This window comes from Meles meles, chromosome 5 (assembly GCF_922984935.1).
Source record: "Meles meles chromosome 5, mMelMel3.1 paternal haplotype, whole genome shotgun sequence".
Taxonomy (NCBI): Eukaryota; Metazoa; Chordata; class Mammalia; order Carnivora; family Mustelidae; genus Meles; species Meles meles.
In genome coordinates, this window is record NC_060070.1 from 70,043,595 (window position 1) to 70,065,081 (window position 21,487).

General features: G+C 36.7%; 1 protein-coding gene and 1 non-coding gene across 8 annotated transcripts in view; both read left to right on the forward strand.

Moving 5' to 3' along the window:
* The window catches only part of LOC123942577 (pantetheinase), a 43,416-nt gene extending 27,722 nt beyond the window's left edge, over positions 1-15,694 (forward strand). For all 7 annotated transcript variants that reach the window (XM_046006587.1, XM_046006590.1, XM_046006589.1 and 4 more), the window contains 5 exons: positions 6,201-6,393; positions 7,149-7,440; positions 7,891-8,249; positions 14,280-14,450; positions 15,432-15,694. In XM_046006587.1, the coding sequence (XP_045862543.1) occupies positions 6,201-6,393; positions 7,149-7,440; positions 7,891-8,249; positions 14,280-14,450; positions 15,432-15,614 (1,198 nt within the window). In that variant the 3' untranslated portion in view covers positions 15,615-15,694. The remainder of the gene's footprint in view (positions 1-6,200; positions 6,394-7,148; positions 7,441-7,890; positions 8,250-14,279; positions 14,451-15,431) is intronic.
* On the forward strand, positions 1,938-2,042 carry LOC123942873. The gene has a single exon (XR_006818506.1). It is a non-coding gene; the product is annotated as a U6 spliceosomal RNA (small nuclear RNA).
* Positions 15,695-21,487: the final 5,793 nt, after the last annotated feature.

The window sequence follows — 21,487 nt, forward strand, 5'->3', positions numbered from 1 at the left end:
GATCTCTCTTTTTCATTCATAATTTTATTAATTTGAGCTTTCTCTCTTTTCGTTTGGATTAGTGTGGCCAATGGTTTATCGATCTTACTGATTCTTTCAAAAAACCAGCTTCTAGTTTCATTGATATGTTCTACTGTATCTCTAGTTTCTACCTCATTGATCTCTGCTCTAATCTTGATTATTTCCCTTCTTATGTGTGGAGTTGGTTTAATTTGTTGTTGATTCTCCAGTTCTTTAAGGTGTAGAGACAGCTAGTGTATTCTGGATTTTTCTTTTTTTTTTTTTTTTTTTTTTTTTGATGGAGGCTTGGATGGCTATGTATTTCCCCCTTAGGACTGCCTTTGCTGTATCCCATAGGTTTTGGACTGAAGTGTCTTCATTCTCATTGATTTCCATGAATTTTTTAAGTTCTTCTTTGATCTCCTGGTTGATCCAAGCATTCTTAATCAAGGTGGTCTTTAGCTTCCAGGTGTTTGAGTTCCTTCCAAACTTTTCCTTGTGATTGAGCTCCAGTTTCAAAGCATTGTGATCTGAGAATATGCAGGGAATAATCTCAGTCTTTTGGTTTTGGGTGAGTCCTGATTTGTGACCCAGTATGTGGTCTGTTCTGGAAAAGGTTCCATGTGCACTTGAGAAGAATGAGTATTCTGTTGTTTTAGGGTGGAATGATCTGTGTATATCTATGAGGTCTATCTGGTCCAATGTGTCATTCAATGCTCTTGTTTCTTTATTGATTTTCTGCTTCGATGATCTGTCTATTACTGAGAGAGGTGTGTTGAGATCTCCTACTATTAATGTATTCATATCAATTTGACTCTATCTTGATTAATAGTTTTCTTATGTAATTGGCTGCTCCCTTATTGGGGGCATAGATATTTACAGTTGTTAGATCATCTTAGTGGATAGTCCCTTTAAGAATTATGTAGTGTCCTTCTGTATCTCTGACTACAGTTTTTAGTTTAAAATCTAATTTATCTGATATGAGAATCGCTACCCTGGCCTCCTTTTGAGGCCCATTGGCTTGAAAGATGTTTCTCCATCCCTTCACTTTCAGTCTGGGTGTATCCTTAGATTCGAAATGGGTCTCTTGAAGACAACATATGGATGGGTCCTGTCATTTTATCCAATCTGCAACCCTGTGTCTTTTATGGGTGCCATTTAGGCCATTAATGGCATATCTCATTATGTGATTATGTGATTATGAGATTATGTGATCTCATAATCACAATGAGAGTGATTATTGATAGATATGTTTTTATTGACATCATGATACCTTTGAAGTCTTTCTGCCTGTAGATTTTCTCTATATTTCTGTTCAATGATATTCTTAGGATTTTTCCTCTTTTATAGAACCCCCCTTAATATTTCCTGCAGTGTCGGCTTGATAGTCGCATACTCTTTTAAGCCTTACCAGTCTTGGAAACTCTTTATCTCTCCATCCATTGTGAATGTCAGTCTTGCTGGGTAAAGTATTCTTGGCTGCATGTTCTTCTCATTTAGTCCTAATGGCCTATTATCTTATTAAAGAAATTCAGATCATGTTACTTCTGCCCTCAAAATCTTTTTGTCTCTTAAATTTGAAAGAAGTTTTTTAAACTTCTTGTGCTGAGCTCTACCGTTTATGACCCCAGATGCATCTTTTAAAATTCCCTTTTCACTTTTCTTACCTGCCAATGCCTCTGCTCCAACCAGATTGACTAGTTCCCTGAACAAGATTTCCCTTTTCTTAACATCCAAGGGTATTTTTTTATAATTTTTTTTTATTGTGGTGAAATATACATAATATAAAGTTTACCATCTTAACCATTTTTAAATGTATAGTCAGTGGTATTAAGTATATTTGTATTGCTAATTCAGCCATCTCCATCACTCACTTCCAGAACACTGTCTATCTGGCAAAACTCAAACTCTTTGCCTATTAAGCAATAACTCTACCTGTGCTAATTTTGGCAGCACATATACTAAAATTGGAGCAATACAGATGATTAGCATGTCTCTTGCACAATGATGACATGCAAATTCCTGAAGCATTCCATATTTCTAGAAATGAAAACAGGAGGCATTACAAGTGATACCACAGAAATACAAAAAATCATAAGGGACTACTTTTGATAATTATATGACAACAAATCGGACAATTTAAAATAAATCCATGGATTTCTAGATATAGGCAACCTACCAAGACCAAATCATGAAGAAATAGAAAATCTGAACATAACCATACTATCTCAAAAAGATATCTGCACCCCAATGGAGTATTATGTCTCCATCAGAAAGGACGAATACCCAACTTTTATATCGACATGGACGGGACTGGAAGAGATTATCCTGAGTCAAATAAATCAAGCAGAGAGAGTCAAGTATCATATGGTTTCACTTACTTGTGGAGCATAAGGAATAACACAGAGGACATTGGAAGGTGGAGAGGAGAAGTGAGTTGGGGGAAATCAGAGGGGGAGACAAACCATGAGAGACTGTGGACTCTGAGAAACAAACTGAGGGTTTGGGGGGGGTGGGGGGAATAGGTGAGCCTGGTGGTGGCTATTATGGAGGGCACATATTGCATGTAGCACTGAGTGTGGTGCATAAACAATGAATTTTGGAGCACTAAAAGAAATAAAATAAAATGGAAAAAAGAAGAAAAAGAAATAATTAAAATCTTTTTAAAAAGGGGGAAAAAAGATATCTGCACCCCTATGTTTATTGCAGCATTACTTAAAATAGCCAAGACATGGAAATAACCTGCATGACCATCAACAGATGAATGGATTTAAAAAAAGTGATATATACATATATTCAATGGAAGATTATTCAGCCATGAGAAAGAAAGAAATAGTGACATTTGCAACAACATAGATGAACATTGAGAACATTAAACTAAGTGAAATAAGCCAGGCAGAGAAAGACAAAAACTGTATGATCTCACTTATATGTAGAATCTAAAAATGCTGAACTTGCAGAAGCAGAGAGAATAGTAGTTCCCAGGGGCTGGTAGTGGGGGAAATGAGGCAAAGTTGGGCAAAGGGTATAAACTTCTAGTTATAAGGGGAATAAATTTTAGAGATCTAATGTATAGCATGATGACTTAACAGTACTGTATTTTTTACTTGAAAGTTGCAATGGAGTACATTTTAAATGTTCTCACGATAAGAACAATAAGATGGTAATTATACTAATTAAAAATGTGCTAACCTAATTGTGGTAAACATTTATTAAAAATACATGTATCAAATCATCACATTTTACATTTTGAACTCACACAGTGTTATAGTGGTATATTTCAGTAAAGCTGGGGAAAGAACACAATAACTTCCAATTTCCACATCTCTGCAGCCCCAGGCAGCCATCATATTACCTTGTATATCTATGAATTTGACTACTCTAACTACTCTAGTTACCTTATAAGTGGAATTGTATGTTTTTTTTTAACCTTTTTGTAATTGATTTATTTCACTTAGCATAATATCTTCAAAGCTCATTCATGTTGTGGCATGGGTCAGAATTTCCTTCCTTTTTAAGTTGAATAATATTCTACTGTGTATATATGCCACATTTTGCTATCTTTCATCCACTGATGGAAACTTGAGTTGCTTCCTCCTTTTAGCTATTGTGAATAAAGCTGCTGTGAACATGAGTGTACAAACATATCTTCAAGACACTGCTTTCAGGTTTTTTTTTTTTAAATCTACCCAGAAGTGTAACTGCTGAATTATGTAATGGTTCTATTTTTAATTTTTTGAGGAATTACCAATCTGGTTTCCTGGCAGTTCTTTTCCTGACCACATCATTTTTATATTCCCAACACCATGCCTTTGTGTTCCAGTTTCTCTACATCCTCAACACTTGCTGTTCTCTATTTTCTTGTTTTTTTTTAATAGACATTCTAATAGGTAGGAGGTGATATTTCATTGTGGTTTTGATTTACATTTCCCTAGTGATTAGTGAGGTTGAGCATCTTTTCATATGCTTATCGGCCTTTTGTATGGCTATCTTTTTGGAGAAAAGTCTATTCAAGTCTTTTGCCCATTTTTAAATCAGGTTGTTTTTATTGTTGAATTTTAAGAGTTCTCTTGTATTTTGAATTGTTAATATATAATGTCTTTCCCTGAATCTTGTAATCTTTTTTCTTAATTTAAAGTCTGTTTTGTCAGATATTAGCATAGAGTGTCTTAATTTCTCCCTCATATTTGAACAGTATTGCTGGATACCATATTCTTAGTTGACAGTCTTTTTTCTTTCAGTGCTTCAAATATATTGCCCCCTGCTTTCTGGTCTGATTAAAAACTGCTGATAATCTTATTGGGGAATCACTTACCTCTTGTGGCTTTCAACATTTTTATTTTGTCTTTGGCTTTTGACAGTTTGATAGCAATGTGTCTTTGTATGGGTGTCTTTGAGTTCATCTTGGAGAACATTGAACTTCTTGAATCTTTATATATTCATGTCTTCAAATTTGGAAAATTTTTGGACACGATTTTTTCATATAATCTCTCTGACCCTTTATCTCACTCTTTTTGGACTCCTCTAATCTGTATATTAGTCCACTTGATATCTCACAGGCCCCTTAGGCCTTGTTCACTTCAATCTTTTCCTTGTTCCATTCTTTTGACTTGATCACTTCAAATGACTTAACTTTAAATTTATTGATTCTTTCAGCTCAAATCCATCTTTGAATCCCACTAGTAAATTTTTCATTTTAATCATTTTTAATTTTCAGCTCCAGAATTTCTTTTTGGTTTCTCTTAGGTTTTTCCACCTCCTTATTGATTATTTCCATTTTGTTCATATATTATCTTCTTGACTTTTTCCACATTTGCCTTTAGTTCTTTGAGCATCTTTAGGATAGTTGTTCTAGTCTTTAGTCTAGTCTTTAGTCCAGGTTTGTCATCTGGTCTTTCTCTAGGATGGTTTCTGTAGGTTTATTCTTTTTTTTTTCTCCCCCCGCCTCCCCTTAGAATGAGCTATCCTTTCCTGTTTATTTGTATATCTTATGTTTTTTTGTTGATAAGTTCATATTTGAATCTGAAAATGTGATCACTCTGAAAATCAAATTGTTCCCCCAGGGTTTACTGCCTTTTGCTTGCTTGTTTGTTTTGATTCCTGTATACTGTTTCTGTGCTAGGCATAAGCTTGATGTGTAAACTTAAGATCTTTTGAGGAATTGTCTTAGCCTGTGTCTCCCTGAGAATGTGTGATGACCTTTTAAATTCTCCTATATATACGATTGCTTTTGTATGTCCTAGTCCTTAAATGTCTGACTTCAGAAAAAGAGAGAAAAGGAAAAATTAAGGAAGAGGGAGAGAAACACCTCTGGCTCTTTAAATCCTCTAGAAATTACTTCAGCCAGTAGGAGAAGGACTTGCAACAATATAAAGGTGGTGGTGGTAGAGTGGAACAATGGCTGCCTGCCCCCGTGTTTGCCCCTCCATGATCAGAAGCAGTTATCAGTGATCAGAACACAGATCCCTCATATTCGGAGAACAGATATTTGGAGCCCAACCTGGGCCTGGTTCTCCAACATGGCTGTCTGTCATGGGCCTGGATGTGGGGTAAAGCATGGGTAGCCACTGCTGAGCTAAGAGCTAAAATTGACTGAAATTGATTGCATTTTGCCTTCCCAGCTTTTGCTTGGAACTTACAAGCCTTGAAATAGACTCCCAGATTTCAAAATAGTTATCCATCAGATTCTGCCAGTACAAATACTGTCTGGGTGGAGGGATGTATTTCTGGTGCTTCCTACTCTGCCATCTTCCCAGAATTCTAATTCCAACCTGTCACTCTTTCACTTGAAATATTTTTTTCTTTAATTCCTCTTTTTTGCCAGGGTGAGTGAACAGAAGATGTGTATCATTGCCCCCAAATATCTGAAATGTGGCACACATCATAAGATAAACACATAGTGAATACATTATTATAAATGATTTAATTATAAATTATAAATCATTATAAATGATGTTAAATGCTATGATGAAAAAAATACCTGGTCTAGAATCTTATCCTAGAATAGTTTTCCTACAACCGAATTCCCACAAGCATGTACTTCCTCTGAAATCTATTCTTGTTTTAATCCTTCCCTTCTGTGATGTTATTTAGAATTTATTTTTGTGTATATCACATAATAGGTTCAGGCAATATAATTCTGAATTTTATTAAAAGATAAGCTTCATTTTTGTTTTCCTTTTCTAATGAACACATATCAGGTTTGGCTATACCCCAGTGCAAGAAAGACTCAGCTGTCTGGCCAAGGACAACTCTATCTACCTTGTGGCAAATATTGGAGACAAGAAGCCATGCAATGCCAGTGACTCTCAGTGTCCCCCCGATGGCCGTTACCAATACAATACTAATGTGGTCTTTGATTCCCAAGGAAAACTGGTGGCACGCTACCATAAGGTAAAATTATTTTGCCAACAGTTCAGTTACTGAATATCTAACAAAATAAAGTGGACAAGGAGGAAAAATCATTAGTGTTGATAATAAGCATACTTTAGAAGCAGAATAGAGACAATGCATAGAAAGTAATGATTAGGTATGGTAAGCTCCTAAAAGAGGATCGAGGGGTTTTCTGTGCATTTAGAAACATAGGAATGTGTCTGTGGAAGTGTATGAGAATCAGCAGGAGGTACCTGTATAGAAATACAATGTTGCCTTTTAGACCTTGTCCTTTTGAAGACATGCCCTGGCAATGGGTCAAGCCAAGAAGGAGAAACTACCTACTAGACACTTGATTTTGAAGAGAAAGGAGCAAAGAAAGTTGTTTGTCCACAGAAAACAGTTAAGTGTTCTTGGCAAATAGAAGTTATCTATTTCACTTCTATGTCTTATAATATTCAAGAGGGTCTTAAAGCTTTGCGCAGCAGCAGTATCATAGCCAGTGAGGTTTATTCAAGACATGATTACTGCTAATCAAGAGGGTCTTAATAAATAGGGATTCCCATCTACATATCTATAAAATGTGGAGGTTGAGCGCGAGGCTCTTATCGGCCATAGTAATCTCTGATTCTCTTACACTTTTTTCTCTGTGAAGATAGTGCTCATGGATTAAATTGGCACTAAGAGATGTTGGCTTGCACTTTCTCAGACACAGTAACACCCAGGCTAGCTTCTGAAAGGAGACTTTTACTCCCTTCATCTTCTGTTTATTACAGCACAACCTTTTCATGAATGAAAATCAATTCAATGTACCCAAGAAGCCTGAGGTTGTGACTTTTGACACTCTCTTTGGAAGATTTGGCATTTTCACGTGCTTTGATATACTCTTCTATGATCCTGCTGTTACTCTGGTGAAAGATTTCCATGTGGATACCATAGTCTTCCCAACAGCATGGATGAATGTTTTGCCGCATTTGTCAGCTGTTCAGTTCCACTCAGCTTGGGCAATGGGCATGGGGGTCAACTTCCTTGCATCCAATATACATCAGCCCTCAAACAGAATGACAGGTAATGTGTAAACTCTAAGATTTACAGACTTTAAGTAATCAAAAAAGTAAAAGAAAAAGTAATTTTTTTCTAGCTAACATGTACTCTTTAATATTTAATGTTTTCCAACTCTTAATTTTTGCATATCTAGCTGGTGACATACTGTAGAATCCATCTGTCTAAATCGTTTTGTAGATTTATTTAGTTTTATTCAACTTATATGCACATTTCTTCTTTTTCCCTCTAAAGTTCACCACTTCCCTACATGGAAGTTTCTCTTATTGGCTTTTTGGTACCATACTCTGTTGGATTTCCTCTCACTTATTGTCCTTCTCAGTATATTTTACTGAAATTAATGACATATATGGCTTAGAGAGAGTAAATGGTAACAATAAAATGGAACAAATAATAACAACTATGCAGTACTTTTTTCACTTCTATTTCAAATGCCATTTCCAATATCACTTTCAGGAAGTGGCATCTACGCACCTGATTCTCCAAGAGTATTTCATTATGATATGAAGACAAAGAAGGGACAACTCCTCCTCTCAAAACTGGATTCTTGTACACACCGCCCTGTAGTAAATTGGACTTCTTATGCCAGTAGTATAAAAGGGTTTTCAACAGGAAATCAGGAATTTAAAGGTACTGCCTTTTTTGATGAATTCACGTTCTTGGAGCTCACAAGAGTCACAGGAAATTACACAGTTTGTCAGAAAAAACTCTGCTGTCATCTAAGCTACAAGATATCTGAGAAGAGAACAGATGAAGTTTATGCCCTAGGGGCATTTGATGGACTACATATTGTTGAAGGGACATATTATTTGCAGGTAATGATCATTTTGGTGGCAGGGGAGTTAACCAGGTAAAATACAGGACACCTAGTTGAATTTTAATTTCACACAAACCATGGATTATTTTTATTATAAGTATGTCTCATTTTTGAGAATACCTATACACTAAAAATTTTGTTTTGTTTGACATTCAAATGTAGTTGGGCATCCTGAATTTTTGTTTGCTAAAACTTGAAATCCTAGATGTCAGTCCATTTTAAACTGTCTGGGAAAAAGGCAGAAAATTTATTTACAGTACCTGTATTTAAAATGATAATCAAATTACAGATGATTTTAGTGGATGATTAGCCTCTGGTATTTCCTGCCTGAAGAAATTTATCCATTTTCTTTATATGTTCACTAAAACTTAGCTCATTTCATTAAAATCTTGACACTAAGTATGTCTTGGAAACGTATAGGGTTGACCTCTGGGATATATGTTAGAATAGTTTATTACTGCAACGCTTTGGGTATCTCACAGCCCCCAACACTAGAGGAGGAACTATTTATAGCCTGGTGGGGTGTCACTCCTAAGAACAAACAACTTCCACCTTCCTCTCATTCTACTTGCCTCTTCCTGATCTATCTCCCAACTGATTTCAGGGCTTTCTGTTGACAATTTCAGCTCCATCCAATCTATTTCCTACACTCTAATTATAAAAATTACTAAAAGCCATTTCTGATTATTTCACTCTCTTGCTCAAAATTCCTCGCAGGTTTCTAGTTGGTTTCTAGTTTCAAATTCCTTAACAAGACATACTCAAATTCTTGAAATGTGCCTTTTCCTAATCTCTATTCTCTTCTGTCATTTCTACTCACATGTGCCCTGGGGTTCTCTCTTATTGAGACATTTCCTCATCCCCAGGTGTGGGAAACTGCAGACCCTCTGGATGTGTTGTTTCCTTTATCTATGATGGCCCCACCTACTCACCATTCACAGTGCTTTTCAGGTGTTGTCTTCACCAAGAAGGCTGGCCTAACACTTTCTTTAGCATGGCTCCCACCTCCCCACCGGGGCTAGGTGCTTCAGACATCATATGCTCAGTTTTATCAAGGGCATATTATGTGAAATTATGCACATGTTGTCTGAGACTGAAACTTTGAGTGCTAGAACTGCACCCACTGTGCAGTATTCTCTTTGTTGCTGCATGATGAGACTTTACCACTGCTTGCTCATTTGGTAAATAATGCACTTATTGACTGCCTACTACGTAGTAGATACATATTCAGTGCTAATGATATGAAGATGAATAAGTAAAGGTCCTCCTCTTGAAGCATTTAGTAGCGGGGAAAGACATAATGAACAAATGATGTCAGTATAGGTTGACATGGAGAGAACGTAGAATGCACATTTTGTTGTAGGAATACTAAGAAGCTGTACCTATCCTAATTTGGGGATTCAGGGAAGTTTCTGGAGACATGATGTATGAGCTTATGCTATTATCCAGAAAAGAGCAGGAGGAAATTCTAAGTGGAGTGGAGTATGAGCAAGGGTGTGGATGCTCAAGAAGTAGGGTATGCAGGTCAGTGTTACTAAGGTGTATAGTGAGAAGCAAGGATTGGTGGAAGATGAGCCCAGAGGCAGGCTCACATCTGGCAGCTTCTTACCTGTCATTCCTAAAGTTTGGACTTTACTTTGTGGGTAATAGTCTTCTACTGGAAAGTGTTCAGCAAGGGCATGATGTGATCAGATATGTCATTGAGTAGATCACTATGGCAGCACCGTGGATGATGAAACTAGGGCAAAAAGACAAGTTAGATTATTAAAATAGTCCTAGATAATCTCTACCAAGAGTAATGTTAATAGAAGAACAGTGTATGGAGTCAAGCAAGAAATAGAAAACTTGATTTGTAGCCAATTTGATACAGAACAGGAAAGCATGGGCACCTGGATGGCTTACTTAAGCGTCGGCCTCTGGCTCAGGTCATGATCCTGGAGTCCCGGGGTCGAGTCCCACGTTAGGCTTGTGCTCAGCGGGGAGTCTGTTTCTCCCTCTGCCCTTCACCCTTTTTGTGCTCTTTCTCACTCCCTCTGTCCCCCAAATAAATAAATATTAAAAAATAGAACAGGAAAGCAGAATGAGGGGACTAGGTTTCTGGCAAAAGCAGCTAGCTGGGTGAATGTAATTCTCTGACAGGTCAGGATGCTAGAGGGGGAGGAGACTGAGTGGCAGTGGGGAGATGCTCAGTTCACTTTGGAAGTTCTGGTTTTGAGGTATTTATGGGACATTCAGTTGGAGCCACAGTACTTGATATCACCAGCAGAGTCTGGGGCAGCACCCCAAATCAAACATGTTAATGTCTGCTGGAAAACATGGGACTATTCATCCTAAATAGCTTAAATAAAAACATAGCTTTATGTTGGTTCAAGTTAGGTCTCAATGTCAAATGTGCTACAAGTCCTTTATTTAATTTAGAGAAGCTTGGTCTTAGAATTGAGGATGAGGGAGTTTGGTGTTGTATTATATTCTTAATCTCCCAAAGTGATGATATTTAATGCTAGAAAAATCTCTATAACACCAAAATCTATTTCTTAACTAATGAGAGAAGAGAAAGGAAAGGAGATAAGGGTACAACAACTCTGCATCTTGCCACAGAGATTATCTGAGTGTTCTAGAATAAATTTTAAGGACATGGGGAAAGAAGGTGTTTGTAGCATTTTCTAGAGTAGAAGATGGTAAAAGATCGGGTAGATATTTATAGCAGTTGCTATAGAAGAGTGGGAGAAGGAGCAGTCTACATATTTTAAAGAATCATTGGGTAACCAATGAATAAAGCAGGAATAAACTAAATGAAAGAAGTTCATTCCCTTTACCCAATATACTTAGGAAACTTCCCTCTTCAGATTGCTTTTTGTACCCTTTGCCTCTCCATTTCCTCCCACCAAGGTCAGAGTCATCCAAATCACTGGCCTATCAGTCTTCTAGAATGTAAAGCTATTTCCCAACAGGGTAAGAAACTAGGAATAACAACTCTACTAAAATCCAGAGATTAAGTTCAGGGGCTCAACACAACAGAGTGAGAACATAGATTCTGGAGTCAGAAGTTCTGGGTAATGGCTACCAGGCCTTGAGCCAGCCTTTTAGCCTCTCTAAACCTCTGGCTTGTTCTAACATATAGATTATTTTCATTCACCAAATATTTATGTAATTCTTTCTGTGTTCAAGAACTTGATAGAGACTGAAGATATTAAGATGGAGGAGGACAGATATAGTCACTGTCTTCATAGAACTTAACACTAGTGGGAAAATAGGATTGAGCAGAAACCTAAGAAAATCACTAGTTAATTTTAGTTGATGACCAATGCCATAAAAGAAAAATACTGTGGACAATTAAAACATATAACTGGAAGTCCTAGTCCTAAGAGGGGAATTAGGATAATAAATAATAATAATAAAATTCTTTAGAGATTTTGGGATGATTGATTTCATAAATGTAAAGGGTTTAGCAATGTGCCTAGTACCTAGAAAGTCCTTGGTAAATGTTAATTTTTATTATTATTACATAAGATAATTATCAGACCTATACCATCAGGTTTTATTTACATAAAGACTGGCTCCATTGCAAGCAGCTCCTGATTCGACTCCTTTATTTCTTTAGTCCTTCTCATAGTCTCAATGTCCTATCCCTTCCTACTACCTGGATTGGTCCTATCACTTCTTTCTTCATTTTAATCAAAATAATACATGAACATAACTAAGAAGACAAATAGCAATCAAGGCTTGTAAAACACTAGTGCCTTCCATAATCCACCCAGTTCCTCTTTCTGAAGGCAAACCTTTTTGAATCTTTTAGCTGTTTCTTCTGAAATTTACTCATCTGACGCCATCTACCTGGAGCTAATGCAAAGTCCACAGATTAAGGGCTCAGTCCCAGAAGACTGGCCCCCTACTCACTTGAGGCTCCAATTGCAAGTCTAGGTTGTCACCTGTGCTTCTGACCTGACTGACTATAAATCAGGTGTTCGCATCATCCCTGCCTTGGATTTGTTAATTTTCTGGAATGGTTCATAGAACCCAGGAAAGTGCTTTATGTACTGCTAAGAATTTATTGCAGAAGATATTTTAAGGAATATAAATGGACAACCAGAGGAAGAGATACATAGGGCAGGATCTAAAATATCCCAAGCATAGGGGTTTCTGTCTCCATGGAGTTTGGTGTGTGCCACCTTCCTGGCTTGTAGATAAGGCATTTTTGTTTGCCAACCTGAAATCTCTCGGAACCCCATACTTTAAGGATTTTTATGGGGGCTTCATTTCATGGACATGATTGATTAAATCATTCACCACTGGTGATTAATTTAACCTCTAGCTCCTTTCCTCTCCAGAGACAGGGGTAGGGATGGTGAAGCTTAAAGTTCCAACTCTGTTTCCATCCTGTGGTTATTTAAGGCTTTCCAAAAATCTCATCATTAACATGTACTCAGGTGTGGTTAAAAGAGGCTCCATTATGAGCAACAAAAGCCCCTCCTTTCACATATCCCCTCTTATCACTAAGGAAGTTCCAAGGACTTTTGGATCTTCTCTGTCAGGAACTAGAAAAAGACCAAATATGTATGTATTACTATAAATCGCAATACCACACGCTTCCTTTGTTGTTGTAAGTTCCAGAAAGAGAACTTTCTGAATGGGTGATTAAAGTGAATGGGTGATAAAATGTTTTCAACTTACAAGACTGAAAATGCCTTTCCTTTCATATCTGATGGAGTATTTCCTTAGGATGGAATTCCAGGTCACTGTATTGCTAACTGTGAATTCTTGAGTTATTTTGATTCCTGATCTTTTGTATGTGTGTCTCTCTTCCTCTGGGTTTCTTAGAAACCCAGAATTTCCTCCCCTCCATTTCTTCTTCTGGAACTCCTATTATTGGGATCATGTGTCTTTTGGATTGGTCTTCTAATTTTTTAATCTCTTCTTTGCTATTTCTTTTCATTTTTTCCATTTACTTTCTGAGAATTTTTCTCCTTGATCTTTCAAGGCTTGTGTTAAGTCTTTTATTTTCACTGACATGTTTTTTTTATTTTTATTTTTTTAACAGATTTTATTTATTTACTTGAGAGAGAGGCAGAGATAGTGAGAGAGAGCATGAGCAGGAAGGGGAGGGAGAAGCAGGCTCCCCAGTAAGAAGGGAGCCTACTTCGGGGCTGGATCCCAGGACTCTGGGATCATGACTCGAGCTGAAGTCAGATACATAATCGACTGAACCACCCAGGTTCCCCCATGTTTTTATTTTTCAAGAACTATTTTTTTCTTTATGAGTTTATTTTTTTTTTCTTTACTGATACTGTGTTGTGGATACAGTTTTTTATCTCTGTGTGGCTATTAAGAAAATATTTTTTTCCTTGAAGCTTCTTCAAGGAAAAAGTGGCTTGAAATAAGGCTTGGAAGATGCAGTACAGATAGAGTTCAGTAAATACAGATCTTCCTTTTGTGGACTTTGCATTGACATAATGAGATGACTCATAGATGTCTCATATACTTAGATTTTACATTCAAATTATGTAGTAGTATAGTGTAGTATAGTTTAACTCTGTAGTATAGTAAGAACTTTCTCAATTCTTGCTCAGATATAAAGTATATAACTTTTCCAATTCATAGGGATTGCCTCTAGATCAACTCTCGGGTTCATCACAGTTTTAAAGTTCTTTTGTCATGCAAAATAGACCAAAATGTAGAGATTAAACTTGTGCCTAAATTTAACCTTTTTAAAAAGAAATAGAATACTTGGTTATTAAAAGCATTGCTAGCTTGAACAATGAGGGTATAGTTCATGGCTATCGACAAAAGGTCTGATTGTTTCTTTAAGCGATTTAATCTGTTTGGCTGAATTGGAGAAAGCACAAGGGACTGAAGTCCTTTATTTTTATAACTAGTTGAATTAGCTGTGTATCCATGAACTAGATTAATCTAATTAAAAAACATTTTATCAAACAAAGGGGAAAAGGCATTGCATAGGCATTATTTCTAGGTTGGAAGGGTATATTAATTGGCTTTCTTTGGACTTACTGGTTTGCATTTACTTTCCTAGATTTGTACTCTCCTGAAGTGTAAAACAGCAGACTTAAACAGTTGTGGTGGTGCAGTTGAAACTGCCTCTACCCGGTTTGAAATGTTTTCCCTCAGTGGCACTTTTGGAACCCAGTATGTCTTCCCTGAGGTGTTGCTAAGTGAAAATCAGCTTGCCCCTGGAGAATTTCAGGTAAGAACCTTTGCTTAATATTGATAATTCATTTCATGTAAGAGGAAGTGCTTTTTGAGTACAAAACCTACCAATACCAAATATAAATATTTACCAATATCATACAACTCTCCATTTGGAAAGAATAATATTGTTCTTGCGGAATCATGAAGGACACTGAGCAGGTTGAATTTCTTATTTGGAAATTTGTAGTATAATGATTAGTGTATCCTAGAGAATACATAAATATATTATTGTGGAGACTATTGGGAGGAAAGTGGGCTGTTTTGGGTCTGTTGAGTAGGAAGAAGACTTTGAGAGGGTTTTAGGACTGGTCCCATCAGAGGAAACCCCTTCACATCATGGGCAGTGATAGCCTAGCAAAGTTAAAGGGAATTGCTCTCACTGTGTGGGTGAAGACCCAGTGGCCGAAATAGGCAAGAAAGCAAACACTCTTTTTTTTTTTAGTCCAGAAGTACTTCTTACTGCATAAACTCTGCCCAGTCATATTCTTTCCCCTACTTACCTGTGGATTTTGCTGTTATTCCGCCTTCCTTGTAGGAATAGCTACTGTGGGAGTACTAGGGACAAAGAACAGGTTGGGAGGCTGTAGTGAGTTAGTGACAGGGATGACAGAGGTTCTGCTCAAAACCCCTCAGTCACTCCCTTCTGTCCACTTGGAGGAGCCTATTATGTCTGAGAGGACTAGATTTCTGTGTGATACTCCCAAACCCATTGCTTTATGCTAACTGATTCATGGAATACTTCCTCAAATAAGTAAATGGTAAGATATTGATGATAGCCATTTCAATAATAAATGAATCAGTGCCAATTCCATAGCTGCAATTTTTCTTATACTCTGTACCATTTCAAAAATTCTTCTACAAGAGAAGTTAGCCATCACTTTTTATTTCTTCATCCAGTTGTACTGATTTTTAGAAGTTGTTGTGTGGTTGTATAACTTACGGGGAGACCCAGCCAACTTCTCTGTGTTTTAATTAGGTGTCAAGTGATGGACGCTTGTTCAGTGTGAAGCCACCATCTGGACCTCTCTTGACCGTGACTCTGTTTGGGAGAGTGTATGAGAAGGACCAGACATTAAACGCTTCATCAGACCTCCGGGCACAAACACTAGGAATAATGCTCTTAGTCATAATACCAATTGTGTGCTCATTAAGTTGGTAGAAAATTTCCATTTGCTCTCTTTTATTTTGTGTAATTAAAAAAATGATGGCTGAGTAAAGAAGGATGAAGATCATAACAATGGTCATGGTCTCTTGTACAAGTAAATACAAATACATATATAGTTCACGGATTTTATACACACACACACACCTCCCCCAGATAATAGAAGCCAGATAAACAGTGACATCATTTTGAAAGGTAAAATCTATAAAATGAGGGTAACAGTTTTACTCACAATTTTAGGGTTGTTTTTTTTTTTTTTGAAAATTAAATAATTGAATGCATTTAAGGTCCTTAGACAGTTTCTGGATCATGGAAAGTACTGGATATGTGCTAGCTATTCACAACTGTGTAATTATCACAGTAAAACCATGTGTGATATATTTATTGCTAAAATTACATCACCTCTGGTTGTCTAAATGTTTAAACATCTTCCACTGGCTTAGCCACCCTCCATATTTCAATTAGAAAATCAATGAACTCAACATCAGCTAATTGGTTTGGGCTTGATACCTAGCAATGATGTATTTTGGAAGGCAGCTGGACATAGAACTCTAACAATCTCTTAGAGGGCCTTCACTTTTGAATGTTTTTCAGTACCTCTTTAGTGTTTTACCTATCTTGTTAGCCTATAAGCCTATCAATAGGGCGGTTCTTTTTTTTTTGATAGGGTGATTCTAAAGCAAACATTTTACCAAATCTGTGTTTGTGGTAAGTTTTTTTTAAAGATTTTATTTATTTATTTGACAGACAGAGATCCCAAGCAGGCAGAGAGGCAGACAGAGAGAGAGGAGGAAGCATGCTCCCTGCCGAGCAGAGAGCCTGATGCGGGGCTCGATTCCAGGATCCTGGGATCATGACCTGAGCTGAAGGCAGAAGCTTTAACCCACTGAGACACCCAGGCGTCCCTTGTGATAAGTTTTTGCGTGGCCTTAGATTTTTATGTTTCTAAATGGTTGAAAAACAAAGAAGAATCAAAAGAAGAATAATATTGTGTGATACATGAAAATGATCTGAAATTCGAATTTCAGTCTCCATACCTAAAAGTTTTATTGAGCACAGCCATGTTTATTTAAGTGCTGTTATGGTTGTTTTTATGCTATGGTGGCGAAGTTGAGTAGTTGTGACGCAGACCCTATGGCCAGAAAAGCTGCCATTGCCTTGCCCATTACCGAAAAAGTTTATTGACTCCTGCCCTGAAGTATAAAATAACAGTGGATTATAGTATTGAAAACCTTTAAAACAACTCAAACCCTTTAAGTGTCTTTCTTGTAATTCTTTCACAAAAGGAAAAATAAAGTATCTTTGTTTGTTTTGTATGATATACCATCACACACACACAAGATTACCCTGATTAACTTACAACCAAATGTGCTAAGTAAACTAATACCTTGAATAAGTAAGCTAATTTTAATGAACATTATTATTTATTCACTAAAGGATACACACTGCAAATTGTTTTGTTTTGTTTTGTTTTGAATTTGGTATGTTCTAAAATTCCTGAGAGAAAGCATATTAGTTTTTATTTTCAAAATTTTCCTAGAAATCAACTAAAGACTACTCATCTGAACATACTATCTGATATTTTCCCCTGTGCCAAACTTACTAGCTTGTCTTAGCATGATTTTTAAATTTTTATTTATTTATTTTTTAAAGATTTTATTTATTTATTTATTTATTTATTTTTTAAAGATTTTATTTATTTATTTGACAGGGAGAGATCACAAGTAGGCAAAGAGGCAGGCAGAGTGAGAGGGAAGCAGGCTCCCTGCAGAGCAGAGAGCCGGACATGGGACTCGATCCAGGACCCTGAGATCATGACCTGAGCCGAAGGCAGCGGCTTAAACCACTGAGCCACCCAGGCGCCCCTTTATTTATTTATTTGACAAACAGAGATCACAAGTAGACAGAGAGGCAGAGAGAGAGAGGGGAGGAAGCAGGCTCCCTGCTGAGCAGAGAGCCCAATGCGGAGCTCGATCCCAGGACCCTGGGATCATGACCTGAGCGGAGACAGAGGCTTTAACCCACTGAGCCACCCAGGCACCCTAGCATGACTTTTTAAATGTTAAACATTACACATAGTGAGTTTACCTTTTAAAAATATTTACTATGTCCATACCCAGCTCTGGTTACTAGATTTCTTTAAGATATATGTATTTTATGATAGCTTTGATATGCTTCCTTACTGTGATTTTTAATTCCTCTGCATAAAACATTTGTGGTGCTTTTTTAATACGAACAACCCAATTTCAAAAAAGATCAATGCTCAAATATGTTTTCCTTAATCTCTTTATACCTCGATGAATTTGAGTGGTCTAAAAAGCAATTTTTGATACTCCCTCATTTAAAGATATATCAAACTTCTGCTGATGTAAAACACACACACACAAACACAGTCTCTTACTGAAGTAGCCCTCTTCAAGATGGTCCCCAGTGATCCTCATCTCCAGGCTCCATGGAGAAATTCTCCCTGATTGTTTTGTTGCTATTGATTCTTGTATTCTTTTTCTTTCTTTCTTTCTTTTTTTTTTTAAGAAAGAGAGACATAGACAGTGAGCACATTAATGGGGAAGAGAGCTGAGGGAGAGAGAGAATCTTTTTTTTTTTTTTTTTTTTTTTTTTTTTTTTTTTTTTTTTTGAGAGAGAGAATCTTAAAGGAGCTGAGGGAGAGAGAGAATCTTAAGGGCTCCATGCCCAGTGCAGAACCCAACACAGGCTCAATCTCATGACCCTGAAATCATGAGCTGAACTGAAATCAAGTCTGATGCTTAACTGCCTGAGCCACCCAGGCACCTGTGATTGTTATTTCTTACATAGTTCCTGAGCCTTGTCACTTATAATAAATCTGAATCTATTGCCACTTTTACTGTAATACATATCTCTTACTCAGCTCTGCTTAAGTGTCCTAAAGATTTTACTTATTTGTTCTTTTAGTTTTTTATCTAAACAGTATATTTCAGGTTTCATAGACCAAATTGTGTCCCCTCTCAAATTCATATATTGAAGTCTCAACTTCATACCTGAGAATGTGATTGTATTTGGAAATAGGGTCTAAGGAGGTAAAATGATGGCATTACGGTGGACCCTAACCCAATATGACTGGTCTTGTGAGAAGAGGGGATTAGGACATAGACATGCACCAAGTGGAAACTATGTGAAGACACAAAGCAAGATGGCCATCTACAAGCCAAGGAGAGAGCCTCAGAAGAAATCAACCCTGCTGATACTTTATTTGTATTCTAGCCTCTAGAATCTTGTAAATACATTTTTGTTGTTTAAACTAATCCATGGTACCTTATTATGGCAACCCTAGCAAACTAATACAGGTTCCAATCCCCCTCTCTCCTCCATTTCCACCATAAGTTGAAGCTTAAAATGGTTGCCCCGTTAAGAGTATCCAGCTTGCCTGGTTCCCCAAGACTCAGCTAGATCCCCTTAGAGAAGCATTGCTGATGAACTGATAGTGAAACCATCAGATCACTGAAGATCCTCTGGAGTTTGGAAATCAGAAAGTCACGTTGATGAAATCATGTAATTAATCTGACTTAAATGTTATTTTTCTGTTGACATCATACAATTTAGTGAAATGAAGAATATCTTTTAAGTCAAAATATCTCTCAACCGGTAGACTATTCACTATCCACAGAACCCTGAAATCAGCCCTACGCTGTGCAAAATAGACCCTTCTGCAAAGGAGAGCAGTGATCCCTACCAGCAATACAGCATTTTGAAATAAAAAAATTTTTAGCAGATGCTTTTCTTAAAAAATACTACATCATCCAATAAATATTTGAGTAAAGTTCATCTTTTTTAAAAAAAAAAAAAGACCCATTAGAAAATAAACCCCTGTGTATTTAGGAACAACAACCGTCATAGCAAGCCTCAATTCCATCATACAATTTTAAAAAAGAGAATTGCAACAGTGGTAAGTTTAAAATATTAAAGCCTTCAATAAACTCTATATGCTTTTTTTTCTATTCAGTTTTTACAAATACATTATATATCCATTGTAGCATAACAAATTACTGTCAATGTAACAGCTTAAAACAATATATTATCTATACACAGTTTCCAGGAATCAGGATCTGGAAATGGTTGAAATGGGTCTTCTAGCTTAAGGTCTCAAATTGTAATGAACCTGCTCAGGGGTTCAGTCATCTCAAGTTCTGCTGGATCTAAAGACTGCTTCTAAGCTCACTCACATGGCTGTTAATGGGCCCCAGTCCCTTGCTGGAAGTTTTCTGAGACCTTTGTTCCTTATGCATGGGCTGCCTGAAAGTCTTCACAAAAAGGTAACTGGCATCTCCTACAGTGAGTGACGAGATAGATAGGTAGAATAGAGGTAGAGAGAGAGAAACAGAGAGATGGAAGGATGGAAGGTTCAGTCTTTTATATCTTTTTTTTTTTTTTAAAGATTTTATTAATTTGACAGACAGAGATCACAAGCAGGCAGAGAAGCAGGCAGAGAGACAGAGAGAGAGAGGAGGAAGCAGGCTCCCCGCGGAGCAGAGAGCCCGATGTGGGGCTCGATCCCAGGACCCTGAGATCATGACCTGAGCCGAAGGCAGAGGCTTAACCCACTGAGCCACCCAGGCGCCCCAGTCTTTTATATCTTAATTGTGGAAGTGACATCAGTTCTTCCATTTGCTATGAGCCATCCAGACCAACAGTGGTACAATGTGGGAGAGAATCATCCAAAGTTGAGAATATCAAGAGACAGAGATCCTTGTAGGTCAGCTGGGATGCTGGCCATTACAGTTAGTATACATAATATATATTATATATATAATATAGTACACACAAACATTATACATATGTGTATAATGTATATATATGTGTATAATTTTAAAACAGGATTTTTCCTTTTCTTTTTGCTATATATGTAATAGATGCTTCAAAATGGACTCTTAATATTTATATCTGAAAGGTATTGTGCCAAAGAAATTTCTACAGTTACATTTTATAATAAAGATTAAATTTAATGAGTTCAGCTTTTGGTCTTTAATAAAATTCAAATTGCCTGGGTTAACTCGTTTGTGGCAATACTATTCTCCTGATATACACCTGTCACTTTTACATTCACTTCTCAGAATTCTACTTTATAAGAATATACATTAAAAAGTAAAATAGAATAAACAGCATAAATTCCAGAATCATTAATTCATGAAATGACACTACTAAGAAAAAGACCTTAAGAACATCAGCATATTTACTTTTTTTTTAATCAGCAAGGATTTTTTCCAATAATTTATAAAAATTAATATATTAAAGTGGAAAAAGTTGACTTAGATAGTTAAAGCATTCTGAATATCAAGAAGAATATGGTAACAAATCAACCAGAGAGTCATCAGTGTCAAAAGCCATTCTGAAACCTATCACTTAGCTCTTATACTGAAAATTAACACCACATTCCTCACATTCTTCTGATTCTCTATTCTAGATGTCTTGGGCATATTCTAAATGTATCACCTTAACTTTAGTTTTTGAACAGAGTCCTAGATGTGGAAAATATTTTATATCCACTAGCAATATATAGGTAGCATGTTCTCATGTATAATAGGTTTAGTATCTTAAATACAGACAGTGTAAAATCAAATTTCTCTCTCTGCGCTGCGCTTCTTCTTTACTATGGGTATTAGTCAGGATAGGCTAGCTTACTGTGCAGTAGCAAATAAAACCAAAAATTCTTGCAGATTGTGACAGATCAGTTCCAGGACTGTTCCCCTTTCTTCTCTTCGGAATCTACTAGTAATTTCTTTTGAGATGACAATATTTATAAGTATTGGTTAAAGAAATGTATTGCTGCTGTGCCATTAAAATTGAACTTATGTAATCAAAATCTGAAAAAAAAAAAAACCACCCCAAAATTCTGC